Source organism: Pteropus alecto, unplaced genomic scaffold (genome assembly GCF_000325575.1).
Source record: "Pteropus alecto unplaced genomic scaffold, ASM32557v1 scaffold214, whole genome shotgun sequence".
NCBI classification, from domain to species: Eukaryota; Metazoa; Chordata; class Mammalia; order Chiroptera; family Pteropodidae; genus Pteropus; species Pteropus alecto.
In genome coordinates, this window is record NW_006435787.1 from 1,046,993 (window position 1) to 1,065,856 (window position 18,864).

The window sequence follows — 18,864 nt, forward strand, 5'->3', positions numbered from 1 at the left end:
GCAGGTCCGGCTCCCGCAGAGGGTCCCGCGCTTCCGCCGCCCGAACTCGGGGGGTGGGGAGGAAGGAGGAAGGAGGTGCGCGGACACTCAGAGCTCCCCCTGTTCGTGGGAGGTGTAGTCGCAGTTTGGAGAGCGGTCATTAGGCTGACGTTCAGAGTTCAGACGGACAACAGGGTCACACTACAAAATACAAGTCGAGAGAGAAACTTTACTGTCACAGGCTGTGACACAAATAGGATTTGCAGGAGAGCGCGTGCTTTCACAGTGCTAGCTGTCCTTGGCCCCGGGCGAGCCGGGAGAGGGGAGACCTGCCGCAGACGCTGCCCGCGAAGTCAGGGCTTGGCCAGGTGACTCAGGGGCCGCCTGGAACTGGCCCGCCTGTCACCTGGCCTCTCCCCCGAGGGCGGGATACAGAGAAGGGCAAGGTGGAGCCGGAGCCTCCTGCAGGGCGGCGGCGGAGCCTCCTGCAGGGCGGAGGCGCCTCCCGTTCGCCCGCCTTTTCCTTTGCCGCTCCTTGCCCCTTCCTTGCCCCCGCCCGCCTCTCTCCAGCGCCTTCTCCCTCCCTCGGCTCCATTACTGGCTGTGAGCTTGGCTTTTAAAAGATGGTGATTTCCTGGACCGAGAAGAATGTCTTCATCTAAGTCTCCTCCCTGCCCACCCCCCAGGGCTGCCTCCTGTGTCCCACCTGTCCCTTTTGAGGGCCATGGGTGTTAGGCCCCAACCCGACCTCTCAGGTGATCTCGCAGATTATTTTCGCAGATTAGGGAGTGGGTGGCCCCGGCCCCCGCCCCGAGGCAGCCCCTTGCTCGCGGGCTTCACCTGGCACAGATCACATCCTTGGGCGGGTACTTTCGGCACTGGTAGCCATTGAAATAGAATTTTAGTTAAAAAGGAGGGATTAGTTTTTCTTTACATTGGCTTTCGTCCAAGTGGGCTTTTTTGTTCTTTACTGGTCACAAAGTTAATAGAACTCATTGTAAAAAAACAAAAAAACAACAACAAAAAAAAACAAAAAAAGAAAACCAAAAAAAAAAAAAAAAACCCCAAACATGTAACAGAAAGTGAAACTTCCAGCTTCTTCTACTCCCCAAAGGTAAACGCTCAGCATTTCGCTCTATCCCCGCCTCTTTCCCGTAAGTGCGCACAGAGACAGCGTTCACTTTTGAAATATGTTCATTCAAAATATTATGTTTATACTCTAAGCTATTTGCACTAAGTAATCTGCCCATCAGATTTTTATTTTAATGGGATATATTAAACAAAAATATCAACTTTAAGAGGGCCGAAAGTCTTTCTGAAGGAACGAGTTTATTACGCCATTGTTACAGAGAGAGAGAGAGAGAGAGAAGGAGGGAGGGAGGGAGAGAGAGAGAGACAGAGAAGGGCAGCCTTGGGGCCTGGCGTCTGGACCATCAGCAGCATCCTCCTGCGGCCCCCCCCCCCCTGGAGTTTTGCAAGTGTTTTTACACTCGCTGGGTTGGGGGGGGCATTGTGAGTGACCGAAAGGGCTCACAGGAGCTCAGGTCAGAGGGGAAGCGGGGCCAGTCTCCGGCTGGGTGGGCAGAGTCCCCTGCTGAGTCCGGAAGCTTGGTGGAGCCGGGAGCAGAAGCTCCAGGGGGCGGCAGTGTCTCTGGCTCTTCTCTCTTGGATAATCTCGGGAACAGCCACCTGGAAGGAAACAGCCACCTGGAAATCCGTCCGAAATTCCAGCAGATTCCAGAGGCCTGAGCAGCCTCTCGTCAGAGCTGCCCCGCAGCTGCTAGCGGGCTAACCGTCCTGCCTCTGTCTCACTCTTGGGCTGCTGAAATTTTAATCTAGAACATCTCAGATTATTCTTCTTGTCAGTTAAAACTAACAAAACAAAACAAAACAAAAAACCAACCCTCCTTCAACAACTCCTCCCCCCAGGAAACAAAACTAATTCAGATTTTCTTGGTTTTATATGGGGGGCATGGGGCGGAGTTCCAGGGAAGCCCTCCTGGTATACAGAGGCGTCCTGGGGAGCTGCGGGGGGGGGGGGCTTCCCTTCAGGCCCAGGACGCAGCCCTCCCATGGCGTGAAGTTCAGCATCGTGGTAAAATGCCGGAGAAACGCTTCCTAAACGGTCGTGGTCCTCAGGTGCCTGGGCCCAGCCTCACCTGCCCAGGAGCTGGCCGGGCTTCAGAAAGTCGCCAGCCCTGCAGGCTCTTGCTCAGGACAGAGCACACACCTCGTGCCACAGCCGATGCCGCTGCCCATGCTGCTCTCAGGTCAGACTCCTGAACGACGGAGTTTGAAATCAGAGCTTCCATGGCGACTGGACGCCGCCCAGCCCTCCCCTTTGTCCCTGATGCCCCGTGGTTTTAATCCTGGCTTCTCTCTGTCACTGGTCCCCGGGGTTTGCGGGGCCCCTAATCCCCTCCTGCTTCCTCCCCGCACTGATGTCATCTCTCACATTTCAAACCTGCTTTGTGATGTGACTCAGGCTTCATTTTCCCCTTGGGGCGAAGGCACCTCGTGCAGAAACCACGGTGCCTCAAACGAGGCATCCAACCTTAGCTCTTTGCCCAGCAAAGGACACTGTGTCCTTCCCTATCGTCCCAGCGAGACACAGGCGTCACTGACGGCCTCTCCTAACTCCGGCTGTGGTCAGCCCGGAGGGCGTCATCTCCCGGGTCCCTCCTGTCCTGGGCGCATCTCCACCCTGTGCCCCTCGAATCCCTCCCCCAGGGAGGAAAAGCTTCTGTTCTCTGAGGTTCAGTTCTTAAGTGAATTAAAGTGACAAAAGCCAGATTAGCAAGGAGAGGCCACAGCGGGAGAAAGAGAAAGGTCCTTCAGGAGGAGAGCGGTACGGAGAGGAGGGTCTGGGACATTTTTCCAAGGGAGGTTAGGGGGGCCCCCTGGAGGACTCTGGCAGTGAGCTCTCCCAGGAGGCCCGGATCTGGGGAGGCCCCGATCTGGGGAGGCCCTGCTCTCAGGCACGAAAATCTTCAGTTCAGAGTAAGTGCTGTGTGCATGGCTTGTTCTGGGCAGATCTCTGCCTCCCTGTCCTTCTCTGCTCCCGGCCTTTCAGGCCCCAGTCAGCTCCAGCGGACGCCCGTGTGTTTTTAGGGTGATGCGACCGTGTAGCCAAGGCTGTGAGCTTCGCCCTCTCTGTCTCCCTGCACGGGGCCGGCCGTGCGGGTTCCCTCCGGGGCTGCTGCCCGTGCACCTCCGGGGCTGCGTGTCGCAATGCCGAGAACATGTTAGTCCTGTCCAGTCTCTGTCACACCCCTTCCTGGCTGCTCCTAGTCCGGAGCCACTGAGAACCCGCCCGCTGCTCACGGCCGAAGCCTCCCTGCTGGCTCTCCTGCAGCTGGCCTACGTCGCTGGTCACTCTGGGCTGGCTCTGTTTGCTGCTCAGTGTTCTGGATCTTTCTCGCGCCTCTCCAGATGGCACGTCCATGGCAGAGGCTTTTACAGTAGCTGATGCTACACCAAACAGATGCACCCCGAGGCTCCGGGTCGGCTACCTCTTGGTGATTTCACAGTTACTTAAGTGCCCGACGCGTGTGACGCGTGGCACTCTGCTGTGTTTCGGATACTTAGGCCTTTTCTACTTGTGTTACTAAAAGGCGAAGGGCTTTGCCCCAGGGAACTAAAAGCGAGCCCCAGAGCCCCTGCAACGGCACCGCCAGCCTCTGGCGGGGTGAGCACGGAGAAGGCAGGCCAGAGGGAGCCTTCTTGGGGGGCGGTCCCGCGGGACTCTTCAGTGACCGGTTGGGCCACTTGGCCTTTCTCGGCTACACAGGAAGCAGGAAGTGGAAGCCGCGGGGTCCGGTCTGAGCGGATGCCGGCCCGGAGGCTGACCGCGCAGCATGGAGCAGGCATCCTCGCTCATGCACGTCGTCTGATGGTCAATCTACGAATGGCCCCTCCTGGTTAACCTGCGCGAGGGCAGCAACGTGCCGGAGCAGTCACGACTCTGAGAAGGGCTAATTGAATCATTCTAACTAAAGGCTAAATTCTAGCACAGCCTCATCCGTTGTGATTTGCTGTTGGTGTCAAGGGGAGGGGGCGAGGACTGGCCATGAGAATGTTTTCTCTGGTTCAGGGGCAGGAAAAGCGGCCAGCCGAGCAGGACACGTTCTCTGCAAGGCCGGGCAGGATGCTTTCTCTGTGACCGGGTTTCTTTCTGGAAAGTGGGATTTGGACTCTCCAGGGAGCACGCTCCTTCAGCAGCTGCTCGGGAAGGTGCCTCTAACCCTCCCTCTTTCCTTCCTGGCCCTTGGGGCTGCACCTCCCCCACCCCTACAGGAAGGAAGAGCAGCCCAGCTCCAGGGGCCAGGCGGCCTGGGGAGGTCACTGGGAGCCCTGCTGCTTCTGCTGGGAACACAGCCTGCCCCCAGACGCTGGCCCTGGAGACTGTGACTCTGCATGGCCCTGTGTCCTGCTGCTGCTCTCAGTGGCAGGAGGGCGTGTCTGCACTCAGAATAGTCAGTCCACTCTCCATGACTGGCAGGGCTGGGGAGGGGGTGGGACTCAACGGAGGGCCTTCTGCCCCCACCCTGACTGCTGTGTGTTTACTGGAAACCAGACCTATGCGGGAGCTGGGCCCTGTGTCCGTCTGACCGGGCGGTCAAGGCCCGGAATCCTGGCCTAAGGTTCTGACCATCAGCTGCACGCCGATGTGCGTGCGGTTTTCCCCACCAGTTCTCGCACACCGGCTGGGTCCCCAGGATCCCACTCCTTGGGTTCGATTCATTTGCTAGAGGGGCTCACAGAAGTCAGGGTGACGGGTTACTCACTAGATCACCAGATTATTATAAAAAGATGCAACTTGGGAACAGCCGGACGGAAGACACACAGGGCAGGGTCTGGGGAAGGGGCTCAGAGCTCGCATGCCCTGCGCAGGGGCCACTGTCCCCACCTCTCCACGTATGCACCACTGGGAAGCTCTCTGAACCCTGTCTTTTCGGTTTTGATGAACTCACTGGCCTTTGGTGATGGAGTCAGCATTTCCTTTTGTTCTGTTCCCTGCCCGGAGCGGGTGGGGCTGAAAATTCTAGCTCATCACTTGGTATAGGCTCAGGAGCTCTGCCAGACCGCGGAAAACCTGGTCCATTCGTAATCCTGGTGTCCCAGCCCTGGAAGGAACCTGCCTACGTGCAGGCTGGCACCTCTCACGACTCATTCGCTTCCCAGCTGCCCTTGGCTGGTCGGAGAGGCTGGCATCCTGCAGAACTGTTTTAGGAACGCCCGGCAGGGGGCAAAGCCAGCGGAGGAGACACAGGCAGGAAATGCAGGAGAGCTTTTGCTCCAGACCCAGCTATTGCAATTTTCTCTGGCTTTCGGAGTTTGCTCAGAATGGTCCGTACTTAACTGTGGCAGTAACAGTTATTGACCTCTTTCTCCCAAACGGGGCCTCTGGGGTTTAGCGTGGTGGGCCCCACGTTTCGATAGGTGGCGGCGAGGTGCCAGGTCGGCCACGCGCCCTGAAGTGGCGGCCTGGCCGCAGGCTCCGGGTTTGCTGCCCGGCGCTGGGCGACACTGGCGCCCTTCACTTCGCGTCTCCAGACGGCGCCCTTCCCCTTGGCCGCAGGCTTCGCTCGCGAGTTTGCTGCCCGGCGCTGGGCGACGCTGGTGTCCTTCACTTCGCGTCTCCAGACGGAGCCCATCCCCCCAGGCCGGGCCGGGGCCGGGCAGGTGCACGGGCTCAGGGGCCGGGGCCCCGTCACCGAGCTGCCCTTCTGCGCCAGACGGCCTGGGGTCAGCCCGTGTGCGACGCCGAGCCCCAGCGACCGCGCTGGTCCGTGGGTCGGTCCCCTCGCGGCTTGGGGTGCAGGCGGGGCAGGTCCTTCTCCTCCGCGCACGGCAGGTCCCAGAGAGCCGGTGCCTTTGCCCTGATCCCTCCTTGCCCGCTGTGCTGTCCTTGAGACCTAAAGGAGGACGGCGACGAGTTTTGACGCGTGGGGCAGCGGGCGTGGCCTGTGGGGTCCTGGTGGGGTTCCGCAGGTTAGCCGCCTCGGGCGTCACGGTGGCCTTGGCTCCCATTTGGGTTCACTATTGTTATGCGAACCCGGCAAGGGGCCAAGGGATCTGGGGCGCGGATGCCCTCAGGGAACCGGGCCGTAAACGCCTCGAGGGCCGGAAATGGAAGCGCCAAGGACGACCGGTCAGGCGGCGAGGACAACCAATCAGGCGGCTAGGACAACCAATCAGGCGGCGAGCAGCCCTCCCACCCACCGCGACAGCCAACCAGGAGCGCTCCGCCCCGCGCCCGGCTCCGCCCCCGAGCCCCAGGCTCCGCCCCACGCCCGCCCGCTTCCGCTGTGGCCCGCCGGGTCGCACTGCTTAGCGCTCAGGTAGGCTGTCACATGCTCAGAATGCCCAGGTCTCCGTGCTTCCCCCCCAGGTGCTGCAGCGGTGGACGGAATGGCCTCCGCGGGGGCCGCAGCGACGGAGCCCGAAAATCACAGGTAAATCGGCAGGGTCGGCTGGTCGGGTTTCCTGTAGTTTCTTTGCGAGGCCTGACACTTGTGGTGACACTGTTGATTGTCATGACAGCGGCAGAGGCTGGGCTCAGCCCTCAGCACGTGTCCCCTCGGGAGCCTGGGCGCCTCTGGGTGCTCTGACCCATGCCGGGTGGGGGCCCCGAACACGCGGCCAGCCCTGAAGCGCGGCGCCCGCTTCTCTCCAGCTCCTTGGTCCCGAATCTGAACGCCGTCTGGTTTCTTTGCGGTTTCTTGTAATTTTAGTTTACGATTCTCACGGCGCCTCTTAGATTTATCCGCACATTGCTGGAGACACAAACATCTTACCTCAATCCTGATTCCTATGTGGACTCTGAATCCTAAGTTTTCTAGCTTCCTCGACTCGCATTTGTCCGCGGCCTGGGCCGGGGTTACCTGGGAGAGCCCATCCTGCTACGTGGCCTCCTGTCCCCGTGACCTCTGACCTTGACAATGCCCGGGCTTGTGCCTGACCGCCTGGGAGCCCTTGCTTGGGACGTTTCTCAGGAACTCTTCTGTGACTGAGAGGCCCCTCTGGAGGCTCTCACGCGGTGGTCACATGTCCAAGTGGCCATTCCACAGGGACACCTGGCCCACCTCCTTCCTTCTCCGTGGGTTCTGAGGTCCGTTTCCACGTTCCAGGCTGCCCGTGGGTGTTACCCGCCCAGACGACTTTTCAATTGAACTAGTACCCCTGATACTTTTGGTCCTTGACAAGCAAAAGTGCCCTGTCCTAATTTCCGAGGCCCTCCCGGAAGGCTGAGCCCCGCCAGGGCGGGTGGAGGGAAATGGTTGAAACGAAGCTGCAGAAGGGACAGTCGGGCACCAAGTGCCATGAATGTGACTCCGCCCTGCGAGTCACCCCTTCCCTCCGCGTAAGAATTATTCACCCTCTCAAAAGTTTTATTGTCAATGACTCACTTGTCACAGGCCACCTGCCGGGAGGCCCGAGTGTGGTGTCAAGGCCTCTAAGTGCAGCCTCCGATTAAAGACACAGGAGTCTGCTGGAACCGAGCTTCCGCGCGAGTGGCGAGCATTACATGGACTATTGTGTACCTGCTATTAATAACATCTGCCACGAAGTCGAAAGCTTTCATCTGGCTGATCTTTGTGTTCCCTACGCCCCGCAGAGGGCCTGGCCGGGGTCTGACTTTAGGCTCCGCTGAGGTTCCCCAAGCTCCCTGCGGCCCCTCTTCCCCCATCTCTCTGGTCCCCACCTGGCCCAAGACACCTGGGCCAGTCTGCATGAGGGTCGCCAGTGCTCTGCCTTTCCCGCTGGTCCAGCCCAGCGGGTTTCTGGTCCTTTGGCGTCGTATGCATTTCTTTTACAAAGTGGGTGCTCTAAGCACAGTTGTTGGATGCAGCGTCAGAGCAAAGCCAAATGCAGTCGCCGAATGTGCGTGTGGACTGGAGAAGCCGTTTTCCAAGCAGTGTGTCTCCGACTCGTTATTTTGAAATCTTTTTAAAAGTAAGACTGAGCGTGTTCTGGTCCGTCCTGACCGTGTCCACTTCATATACTTTAAGGTCACTGCCGGTCTTTACGGCCACACCCGTTTCCTCTGTTCTTCCTGGAGTTGAAGAGGAGAAAGGTTTTCTGTTTTGAAATGTGCGACAAAGTTGTCTTCACATCCTGTTGTGTCAGTTCCGTGCCCATTAGCCCTTCTGTTTGGAGCTCTGCTCACGGCGTCCTGAGGGACAATAGGCAAGAAAGGACACTCCCGGTGTTTGTCACTGAAGGAGCTCGACATGCTCCGGCTGTGTTGCGATGTCAGAATTTCTGCTTGGCCGAGAGATCAGAAAGGATTGTGCTAACCACGCCTATGGCTGCATCTGGCCCCTGGAAAGCGGCCTGCCTGCCCCAGGAGAGTGAAACGCCATGACTGGTCATCCTGGGAGCCAGTCAGGACTGGGGTGGGGGTGGGGGGATGGTTGGGCCAAGGGCCTCGGGCAGCTACTGCCTTCCTGAGTGAGATTTGCTTCTCTGCCCTGGGCGCAGCCGGCGGTCTGTACGTGGTGGTGGCCGAGGGTTATGATAAGCTCCGAGGTGTCTAACACTTGTGCTTGACGGTCACCCAGCACCCTCCCCTTTACAGCGGGACTTTCTGTTTCTTTTATATTTCGTGTTTTTCTTTTCTACATCAGCCTTTTGAAAATGTGAGTTAATTTGGATGCCATTATTTCTAAGGAAATAGGAGGGCAAGTTTGAGAATATGAAGAAGCAATCTCATGTGGAATCGAGAGAAATAGGAGCCTGGGTGTCTACTGTGGATGCCCAAGCCAGACAGAATGGACACAGATGAACCGGTGGCTGAGAGAGCCTGGGTTACATGAGCCGATCAGGTGGGTGGAGCGGGGAGGGCGGCTCACCTGTGCTGCAGGGGCTCGGAGACCACACACGGTCACGGCCTCCAGGCGCTTTTTGTTACTGGGGATGATTAAAATGATTACGTTGATTATATACATGTTATGGAAAGACGTAGACAAAGTATAATGAGCCTCACCTGGAGAGAGCGGGAGCATGGATGGGCTCTCTGAGCGAGGCTCCCGTGCCCGGGCAGCGGAGCAGGAGCCAAGGCGGGAATCGGGACCCTCCGCTGGGGACAGGAGATGCTGCAGAGTCATCGGGCAGAGTCAGCAGGGGAAGGCTGGATTCAGACGGGAGGGGACCAGTCAGGAGGCCGCATCTTACAGAAAGCCCAGGACAACGCGTTTCTGCTCACGCCTGTTTTTCTCACTGGGTTCTGAGCAGCGGAGGCAGGTTCGCCCTTAGGGCGACCTCTTAGCTGTGACACCGTGGCTGGTGCACAGCGGGCGTCCAGTGCGGCATAGCTCACGGCTTAGTTACAGATGGTCAGGTGACTTGTGTCCTGGGAAATAATCAATGTCATGCCCAAGGCAAAAATAAATAAATAGAAATAAAAATAGGCATGAAAGCTCCCCGCAGTATCTGTTTGGAAGGGAAATGGGTCCTTCAGGTTAGATTTGAAATAGCGCACAAACCTCCGAACACTTGTACTCCCTAGGAAGAGGTCCCTGCCTTAGGGACCCCGGTCACAGTGAAGCGTCTCCCCAGGCTCATGTCGCGGTGTCGGTTCTGTGACGTGTACTTGACAGGTCTGGCTCGCACGGCAGTGAGGAGCGCGAGCTGCCCCGGGAAAGGCCCGTGACGGGGTTTGCGGGTCACGGCAGCTGAGACCATCCGTCTCTTGCATCGGCTCTTCTTTCATACAGAGTGAGATCGAAGAGGAAACGTGCTCAGTGGGTTCCGGGCGGGAAGTCAGACCCAGAAGGAAGAGAAAGAAGGTCCTGCTCGCTCTGAGCTCGGGACGCACGCCCATCTCCCTGTGCGCCCTGGCAGCCGGCGGGCCGGGGTCTGGGGGACACGCCTGTCTGTGGGGGTCAGGAAGGCACGGCGTGGAAGGCAGTGTGTTTAGGGCTTGCTCTAGGGGGTTTTGCAGGCGAACATAACAATGTACACCCGCATCTGTTTTCGTAAAGAAACCTTCATTGGAACGGCCACACCATTGCATGTGGTCTGCCGTCTCTTTCATGGGACGGTGACAGAGCTGAGTGCTGGTGACAGACCCGCAGAGCTGCAAACCCAAAAATACTTACCGTCTGGCCCCGTATGAGGGAGAGTTTGCCGACACCTGTCGGAAGCAGGAGCGTGCTAGCGGTGGGGATGTCAAATTTCTCGTCTTCCCGTTGAGAAAATGGGGCTGTTTCCTCATCGCTCCCATCGGGCACTGTACGGGGTGAGGGGGGGATGGGGGGGCGCTGGCTAGTGCGACAAGAAGGAGAAATGCACGGTGCAAAGATGGGAAAGGTTAGCCCTGCGTGGGGGAGTTTGGAGGCAATTTTTTCTTCTCTTTCCATCCATATTTCCTATGGTAAATGTGTTATTTTTTAAAATAAAGTCAAGTTTATGTGCCGAGTGAACTTGAGTTGCGTCGCAGCTGGCCATACTCTTTACGTGGAGTGACTGAGCCTGTCGATCCTGTCCTTTTGCGTCCTCCCTGACTTGTTTCTGATCCGCCCTCCCAGCGGGCCGTGGGCGTGGGGACGGGCCGTGGGCGTGGGGGGCTGTGGGCGTGGGGACGGGCCGTGGGTGTGGGGACGGGTGAAGGGGCAGAGCGCAGAGGAGGGAGGCGGGGGCCTGGGCAGAGGGAGGCGGGGCCTGGGCAGCCGCAGTGTCTGTCCTTCCCACTGCGCGCTGCGTGCACCCCGCTGACGTAGGGCGTGCCCGTCACCGGACCCGGTGTCTGCTAACCTCCTCCCTCCTGGTGCGGAACAGCACCTGCTTCGTGCAGCTTCGCAATCCGCACATAGCAAGGATGAAGGAAGACGTCCTCTACCATTTCAACCTGAGCACCAGCACGCACGATCTCCCCGCCATGTTTGGGGATGTGAAGGTAAGAAGCGGGGCCTTTAGTTCTGGGGCTTTGTCCTCAGATCGGCCTCTCCGTAGGTGGCGCGTGGACTTCTTTACAGAGTGCAGAAGTGACAGGACAAGTGCATGAAGGGTACGTTTATCAGATGTCTGCAAATTGCTACTGATGTTTCGACTATATGAGCCAGTGAAAGAAAAGCATCCTGAGCACCGCCATGTCGGTCCCTGAGTAATTCCTCCCGATTCAGTCTGTCAGGGGAACAACGTAGGTTCTCTAAGGAGATACGAAGCAGGCAAGGATGGGTAAGAGTGTTGGGGACCGACGAAGATGCTGTTGATACTTTTAGTTCGTTGCCTTTAATGCCTTTAATGCCTCCCAGGCCATTTTCCCCACGAAGTCTGAAGCGCCTCCGTTCAGGTTTATCTTTACGTGGGATTTTTAAAATGTCTAATCCCTGTGGGTAAAGATGGACTCACGTGTGAACTCAAAACAGAAACAAACCAGAGACACTAGAACCCACTGGGCCGCCTGAGCTCATCACGGCACAGCGCCGCGCCCATCAGCACTGCGCTCTCCGTGGAGCTGGTGTCAACACTTTCCGTGTGTTTTAAATTAACTCAATTTCCATTCTCCCATTAGTTTAATTTTCTTTTCTTCTGTTTAGATGCCAATAATTCTTTGATCATCAACGTTTTTAAGCTGGTTTATTTACTCGTTTTTCGGTGCTAAACAAAATGAAAAGCAAGTTCTTGCATATGGCACCTCAGTTTTCTGAGAGCCGCCAGCCACCATGGCTGCCGCTGACCAAGCCCCCACCAGCCCCCGGCACTTTCCACTCACTGGACATTCGGCCCTCGGCCAGCTAGGCGACAGGGAGCAGGCAGGACCACATTCTACAGATGGGCTGTGGGCCCAGGCAGCCCAGTGAGGAGTCGGTGCCATCTTGTTCCAAACCTAGCTGCTGTCCACGGGGTGGGTGGGGACTGGCAGGGGGACCTGGGTCACCTCTGGAGGCAGAGCAGGGGCTGCTTCTCCTGTGTCACGTGGCGCCCATTGCTTTGGACCCCCAGGCCTCCTGCGCAGGGTGGTGGTTCCATGAGCCGCGGCCTGGAACTGAGTGTCAGGGTCATCAGAAGGGTAGCCGGGGAGCCTGCGTTTCTAGCGAGTTCTCGGAGGGGCTGATGTTCTGTTGGGGCACCCCCAGGACCCCGGCTCTGTGCTGCCCTTGCACTGACCCGGGCTTGTTCCCTCCGCAGTTCGTGTGTGTTGGGGGCAGCCCTTCCCGGATGCAGGCCTTCATCAAATACGTGTCCTCTGAGCTGGGCCTCGGCCGGCCAGATGAGGACTATCCCAACATCTGCGTGGGGACCGACCGCTATGCCATGTTCAAAGCGGGGCCAGTGCTGTCCGTCAGTGTGAGTACCTGCCCCGGGCCAGTCTTCGGCTCCGTGGATTCCCCAAGACGACCCGGTCCCCTCGACAGCCATTCGACCCGGTCCCCTCGACAGCCATTCGTGTCAGGCTAGGGTTAGGGGAGCCCGCACTTGGGCTGCAGAGAGGAGAGACCACACAGTCACAGGGCACACATGGGGACACTCCCAGCTGTGTGCTCACGGAGACGGTGTCAGGCCGGAGGCCCAGGAGGAGGTCCCTGGACAGGGCGGCGAGGTGAGGCCTGCGCCACCTTGCAGTGAGGTCCCCACATGCGCGCGGCTTAGCAGTGAGGGGCACGCGGATGTCCGCCGTCCCACCAGAGGCGCCTCTGTGTTGGGCGTCCGTCGTAGGCCGCGGTGTAAATGACAAGCTCCATAGTTACGGTGTCCCTGTGCCTACACGAGCACCCCTGTTCAGCGCCACAGAATTCACGGACGCGCTTCCCATGTGCAGGACACCGTGGCACATTCCCAAAGGGGCGCGGTGCCTTAGTAGCAGCGCCCGCTGGGCTGGGGGCACTGGAAGGGGCTGTAGGGAGGGCGGAGGGCAGGGAGACGGAGGACGTGGCGCAGAACCGAGGACGCATCCCGTCCGTCGCGCTGAGCCACCACCAGTCCGTTCAGCCGGAGCGGAGAGCGCAGGAAGAGGAGGCGGGAAACGCAGCGGGCGTGGGCGGCGAGCACCTGCGCGGGCACCTGCGCCGGCCTCTGCGCCGGCGTCCGGGGCCTCAGCTTGCGACAGGCGCGCAGGGGGTCGGACAGCTCAGCGCTGCGTCAGAAACGGTGTCCGAGTCCCCGTTCGAGTCCCGCTGGAGCGCCCTCCCCTCCCCCAGCGAGGCGCCCGCAGACGCCCGCGCGTAACGCCGGTTTCCTGCCCGTTCCAGCACGGCATGGGCATCCCCTCCATCGCCATCATGCTGCACGAGCTCCTCAAGCTGCTGTACCACGCCCGCTGCTCCGGGGTCACCGTCATCCGCATCGGCACCTCTGGAGGGATAGGTGAGGTGCGGCGGGGCCTCGCGTGGGCGAGGACCGGGCCCTGCCGGTCCGGGACGCTCATGGACGGGGCGTCGAAGGAGCTTGTGTTCTTAGTTTTCGGCCCAGCCTGTTCTCCTAACCTGCACCCCAGAAACAGGCCCAGAAGGGCGCCCCGCGAGCCTTCCCGCGTGCTCGCTCCTCCGGGCCTCCCGCCCCGCCCCCGCCTTCTCGGCCTCTGTCCCCGGCTCGCCCCCCTCCCTGTTCCTGCAAAGCCTCGGAGCAGTTCGTGAGCAAACCCTCAGCCCAGCCACAGCGGGCAGAGTGAGAGGGAGCACGGGGTTCGGTGTCCCCAAGCTGCCCGAAGAGGCCCCCGTCCTCAGCATTTGTTCGACAGCCACAGAGATCGCGAAGAATGGGGCGCAGTGGGGAGCGAATGCTGGGCGTCGCGCTTTCAGCGAAGCTGTCAGGCAACTTCGCCTTACGCAGGTCGTGCCCCTGGCGCCCCAAGTCTGCGCCAGCCTTTGCGCTGTGAACCGGGTTCTGCGGGGTTCCCGGCCCGCCCGTGCGCGTGCGCGGGTGCTTCCCGCGGCTCCTGGGTTCAGGGTAATGCTAGACTTTAGGTTATCCGCCGGGGGCTGGGGGTGCTGCGGCCCTCAGATCTTCCGCACACATCACCTCACGTTTCTTTCTCATTATTAGACAGAGTAGTATGAAAATCAGTTTGCAGATGGTAATTGCGTTTAAAGTTGTTCCTGGGAAACAGCCGTGACCACGAGCCGCCTGGTCCTGCAGCCGTCGCTGCGGTGCCATCCACCGGACAGGCACAGCCGCGCGCCCGCGCCCTGTCCGCCCTGAGCTCCGCAGCTCGGCGCTGAGTCCTGGCCTCGCAGGGGGTTTGGAATCGACCAGAGAGAGCTGGGGAGGGAGTAGGCTAGCGTCTGAGTCCCCGAAACTGCCCCGCGAAGGTGGACAGTCAACGAGAGAGCCAGACCCCCGGCCCCTGGACTACAGTGGTGACAGAGCGTGACACGGTGTCCCCGCAGAGCTCCAGGTGGGAGGCTGGCATGGGCACCCTCTGGAGAAGCAGCACAGGGCAGCCACGGGGCGTCCGACCGCCGTGGGAACGGAATCCCAGCACAGCTCCGGGCCGGGGACAGTGCGGGGCCTGTGCGAGGGACACCGGGAGGTGCTCACTCACGCCGAGATCCGTGGGGCCTGACTTCATGAAAGCCGTCAGCCCGAGCTGTCTTCTAGGCCCACTCTCTGGGGAGAACCGCTCAGGGACCAGGGAGAGGGGTCCAGGCAGACATCCAGGAGCAGGGGAGCAGGACCGCGGGGCGTTAGCGACCTTCGCGTTCTTTAACGCCCCGTGGAAACAGCCGGCGTGGGCGCGCTGGAACACACCTCCCGACTTCCTCCTTCCTGAATGTTCAGGGAAACCAATTTCGCACTAAAATAAGCATCAGAAGGGGCTCGTGGTCAAATCACGTGCAAAGCCATATAAGATTAAGAATAGGGGCAGAATAATGTCTCTGCGCACAGGGACACGGCCCAGGATGCTCTGCCCGGAAAACCTTCAGGCTGGACCTGGAAGGTCATCACCCCAGAGGAAGACGGGTGGTCAGTGGCCGGTCGCCGTCCGAGCTGGGATTGGGGCGCATGGGGGTTCATATGCTGTTCTTGTCTACTTTTGTAATTTCTTAAAATCTTAAATAGTGAAAAGGCACGAAACAGGGACCAGGTTCACCCGCGGTGGTGATCGCTGGGGCCACTTAAACAGCGCAGTGACCGGGAGCCACGCGGCACCGGAGGGCGGGTCCCGGCTCCTTCTCCTTTGCTCTCTCCCCTCCCCTCCCATACCTTCCGCGCCGCTTCCGCCTCTCACCTTTGGAGCAGACGCTGGCCTCCGAGCGAGGGCGCCGCCGGTCCCTTTCAGAGCTAGTGGGCTGCAGTATCTCCGGGCTCCCGTGTTTCTGCGCGTGCTTGGCTCCGCCCCCCGCCGCCCCAGGTGGCTGTGACACCCGCCTCTTCCTGCAGGTCTAGAGCCGGGCTCCGTGGTCATCACGCGGCGGGCGGTGGACGCCCGCTTCCGGCCGGAGTTCGAGCAGGTGGTCCTGGGCGAGCGGGTGGTCCGCAGCACGGAGCTGCATGAGCCGCTGGCGCGCGAGCTGCTGCAGTGCTCCGCGGACCTGCGCGAGTTCGGCACGGTGGTGGGCGACACCATGTGCACCTTGGACTTCTACGAAGGTGGGAGTGGCGGCCGGCCCGCGGGGTCCCCGCACCGCCCTTCCCACGTCGGTGTGGGCGCTGCGCTCTGCTTTCCGCCGAGTGCGCGGTTTGGGCTCCAGGGCGCGTGGGCTGCAGGGGTGGAGAGCGCCCTGTGTCCTGGTGGGTGGAACAGCGGGCGGTGACTGGGCGCATGCGGTCAGCACCCACGCCAACGTGGGCATGTCGCCCTTTGTCTTCAGGGCAAGGCCGCCTGGACGGCGCTCTCTGCTCCTACACGGAGAGGGACAAGCAGGAGTACCTGCGGGCGGCCCACGCGGCCGGCGTCCGGAACATCGAGATGGAGTCCTCCGTGTTTGCAGCCATGTGCCGTGCCTGTGGCCTCCGAGGTAGGTGGCACTTGGCCCCACCCCTCTTCCCACACCCGTCCTGCTGGCCCAGCCTGGTCACCCTCTCTGGGTCCCTCCCCTCCCCCCACCCCAGTGTCTGCCTTCCTCAAGGTCCTGTCCCCAAGGCCTGCTCTGGACCAGGTGGCATTGCGCACCCCCGGCTCAGACTTCCTTTGACTGTCACGTGGCCAAATGCAGGATTCTCGGTGGCTCAGGACTCTCGGGCTGCCAGGGGGGCTGGGAAGGATGACCAGAGGCCACCAGGTGGGCTCAGGTGCTGCAGGCAGTAAGGCTGCCACCCGCCCTGCAGTGAATCTGGCTTTCAGAGCTCTGTGGATTTCTAAATTGGGATTAATCCACCCCAAGTTCCTAGCCACCCAGCAAGGTCCTGCTCTGCTTTCCAGGATGCCGGCCTCCCCGTCATCGTCCCTGGCCCTTCAAGGCCGAGCAGGCCCACGGCTGATCCTGGGAAGCAAAAGTCGGGGAGACTACAGCGAGGCCAGGGCAGGGTGGCGTAAGGCGGAGGGGCCTTCCAAGCCCTTCCACGGTCTCCATCTGTCAGCGTGCCTGTTGGTCACCACGGTGGCCCTTCCCCTGAGGGGGTAGCAGAGGTGACGCCTCTGGTCTGTGAACTAAGCCACAGGTGCAGCACTTTGCCCTGACGTGGTCTTTGCTCTTTGCAGCGGCCGTGGTGTGTGTCACCCTCCTTGACCGTCTGGAAGGGGACCAGATCAGCAGCCCCCGCGAGGTGCTGGCTGAGTTCCAGAAGCGGCCGCAGCGGCTGGTGGGCCACTTCATCAAGAAGTGCCTCGCAGTGGCTTGAAGGACCCTGCGTCTGGAAGACGAGTGGCCATCACTGCTGCAAATAAAACCATTGTCCCAAGCCCCTTCTGCGTGACGCGTGCACACGGCACATGAGACTTGGGGACAGGGGCGCGTCTCGGAGGCGGGGAACCCCCCACTCGCTACACGGGGTTCGCTGGCTGGGCTGCTTGGGGGCGTTTTCGGTGTCGTTCTTCTGATTTGGGTTTTCCTTAACAGCGTTTCCCGGAAAAATGAAATATTCCTAGTGAAAAATGTCAGACCTTTACGTTCTAATGGTGGTTAGATTTACTTCACTAAATGAGAAATCCAGTTATAGTGCCAGGAAACCCGTTTCCTGATGCGTTTTGGAGTTGTGTGCATCACGTGTAACGAGAGAGCAGCGAGAACCAGAGAAGCAGACACAGGACTATGAGAAATAAGTGCTCACGCGAACACGTGTGTGCAGTTAAAGTGTATGGTCCACTTGTGTGTGAGCTTGGGGGGGCCGTGTGGGTCAAATGCGCCGGTCACGTGTCAGCAGGCCGCTAGGGAGCCAGCCGCGTGTGCGGGACTGGCTGTGGCCATGCTGGATTTTCGAGTGTGCAGCAGATTGGTGGCTGTGTGTATTGTCCCCGAGTCAGCTGTACATATGCACAGTTCCCAAGTTACAACCAGCCACGTTCTGGAACCTTCCACGTGTGCCCAGTGACACTGCCATAATTACCCTCTGTTCGCCCCGTGGTGGGCGGACGAGCTGGGTCCCAGCTCACTGCGCCCCACGCTGCCCCTCAGGCTGCACTGCCAGCCTCCGGGCACCTCGGCTTCCTCCGGGGCGGGTCACCGAGAGTCCGGCTGGGAGATGAGGGTGGGTGGAGGGGCGAATCCAGGGTGCCCCCTCCTGTCTCGAGGAGTCGGGTGTCCCAGGCCCTCTCAGCCTGGGGCGGGGAGGGGGGCGGTCTTGGGGAGTCTCCGACTTCTGGGTTGGCCAGTTGACTTCTCTGCTGTGGCAGTGTGGCTGATTCTGGTGTTGGACCGTGTTTTAAATGTGAGCCGTGTTTCCCGCTTGTGCACGGAGGTGTGGGTCTCGCAGCTCGGCTCTGCGTGGCTGTGTGACTTTGGGGCACAGGGAAGTGTAAGGGCTCTGGTGTTGGTATGTGTGGTTCACAGACTCTTCCAAAAGCTCCTTCGCTGACATTTTGAGTCGCCCCAGCTGAGGGTGGGTGGGTCACTCAGGAAGTACTGAACCCTGCACCCTCAAATGCTCAAACAGCCCGTCCTCCCTGCCCCTGCTCACTGCTGGAGGCAGTGGTGTGGCAGGTGAACCCCAAAGTTTCCTTTGGCTCCCTCCAGTGGCTACTTGCTGCACCCCGTATCAGAGGCTGCCTAGGAGGGAGCCCCCGTGGAGGCTGGTGGTGGCTGTCCACTTATAACCCCAGCACAAGGTCCTCCCCTCCCCACCCCCGTAAGTGTGGCTACTGAGGTCCCCTGCCACTGCCCAGGAGGACATCTGGTGAGCGAGGGAGGATGCAGACACTGGGCAATTGACAGCATTTAAGCGGAAGAGGGTGTCGCTACCAGCAGAGAAGGGCTGGATCCCTCAGGGACGTCCTAGAACCCGCACGCTGGCAGCTTCCTCTGGGCGAGGCACAGGGAACCAGGCTCCCACAGGTGACAGTTTCCAGCGATGCTCCCGGTGGGCCTGTGCTGCCCTCTGCTGGCCGTGAGCGGGAGGGCATGCCGCTTCTGCCAGTGCCTTCTGGGTGTGTGTGGGGCTCTTCCTGGCATCACAGGGCGTGTGAGGCTGCCTGACGGCCTGTGGGGGCTGGACAGGCCCGTCACAGGGAACAGCTGCTGAACAGTGTCTCGTTCTGATGGGGTGAAGACAATCACACGACAACTGAACTGGGACTGGTTTGGTTACCAAGATGACTCTGGAGCTGACCTTGAAAACGTCCTCAAACAAGAGTTACCTGGATTTCTCCGAAAGGCCCCTCCCTCACCCTACACGGCCACCCCACCGATCGTCTGGTCCGGTCCGTGTCTGCTTCTATTTCTGGTGCTGACGGTGATGTGACCCCTCTGAGCAGGGTCGGACAGCTCTGACACGGTCCACTCCCGGTGCTTCACGAGTCAGAACTGGGGACGTGACTGGGTTGGTTCCGTTTCCGCTACC

The 18,864-nt window shown here is 60.1% G+C and overlaps 1 protein-coding gene across 2 annotated transcripts in view; it reads left to right on the plus strand.

Annotated features, from left to right (window-relative positions):
* The window catches only part of UPP1 (uridine phosphorylase 1), an 18,190-nt gene extending 1,152 nt beyond the window's left edge, over window positions 1–17,038 (plus strand). Inside the window, exons 2-8 of one of the 2 annotated variants that reach the window (XM_006911486.3) lie at window positions 6,374–6,437; window positions 10,765–10,882; window positions 12,118–12,276; window positions 13,179–13,293; window positions 15,310–15,519; window positions 15,741–15,887; window positions 16,571–17,038. In XM_006911486.3, the coding sequence (XP_006911548.2) occupies window positions 6,374–6,437; window positions 10,765–10,882; window positions 12,118–12,276; window positions 13,179–13,293; window positions 15,310–15,519; window positions 15,741–15,887; window positions 16,571–16,710 (953 nt within the window). In that variant the 3' untranslated portion in view covers window positions 16,711–17,038. The remainder of the gene's footprint in view (window positions 1–6,373; window positions 6,438–10,764; window positions 10,883–12,117; window positions 12,277–13,178; window positions 13,294–15,309; window positions 15,520–15,740; window positions 15,888–16,570) is intronic. The other variant, XM_015589041.2, reaches the window with a different exon arrangement.
* Window positions 17,039–18,864: the final 1,826 nt, after the last annotated feature.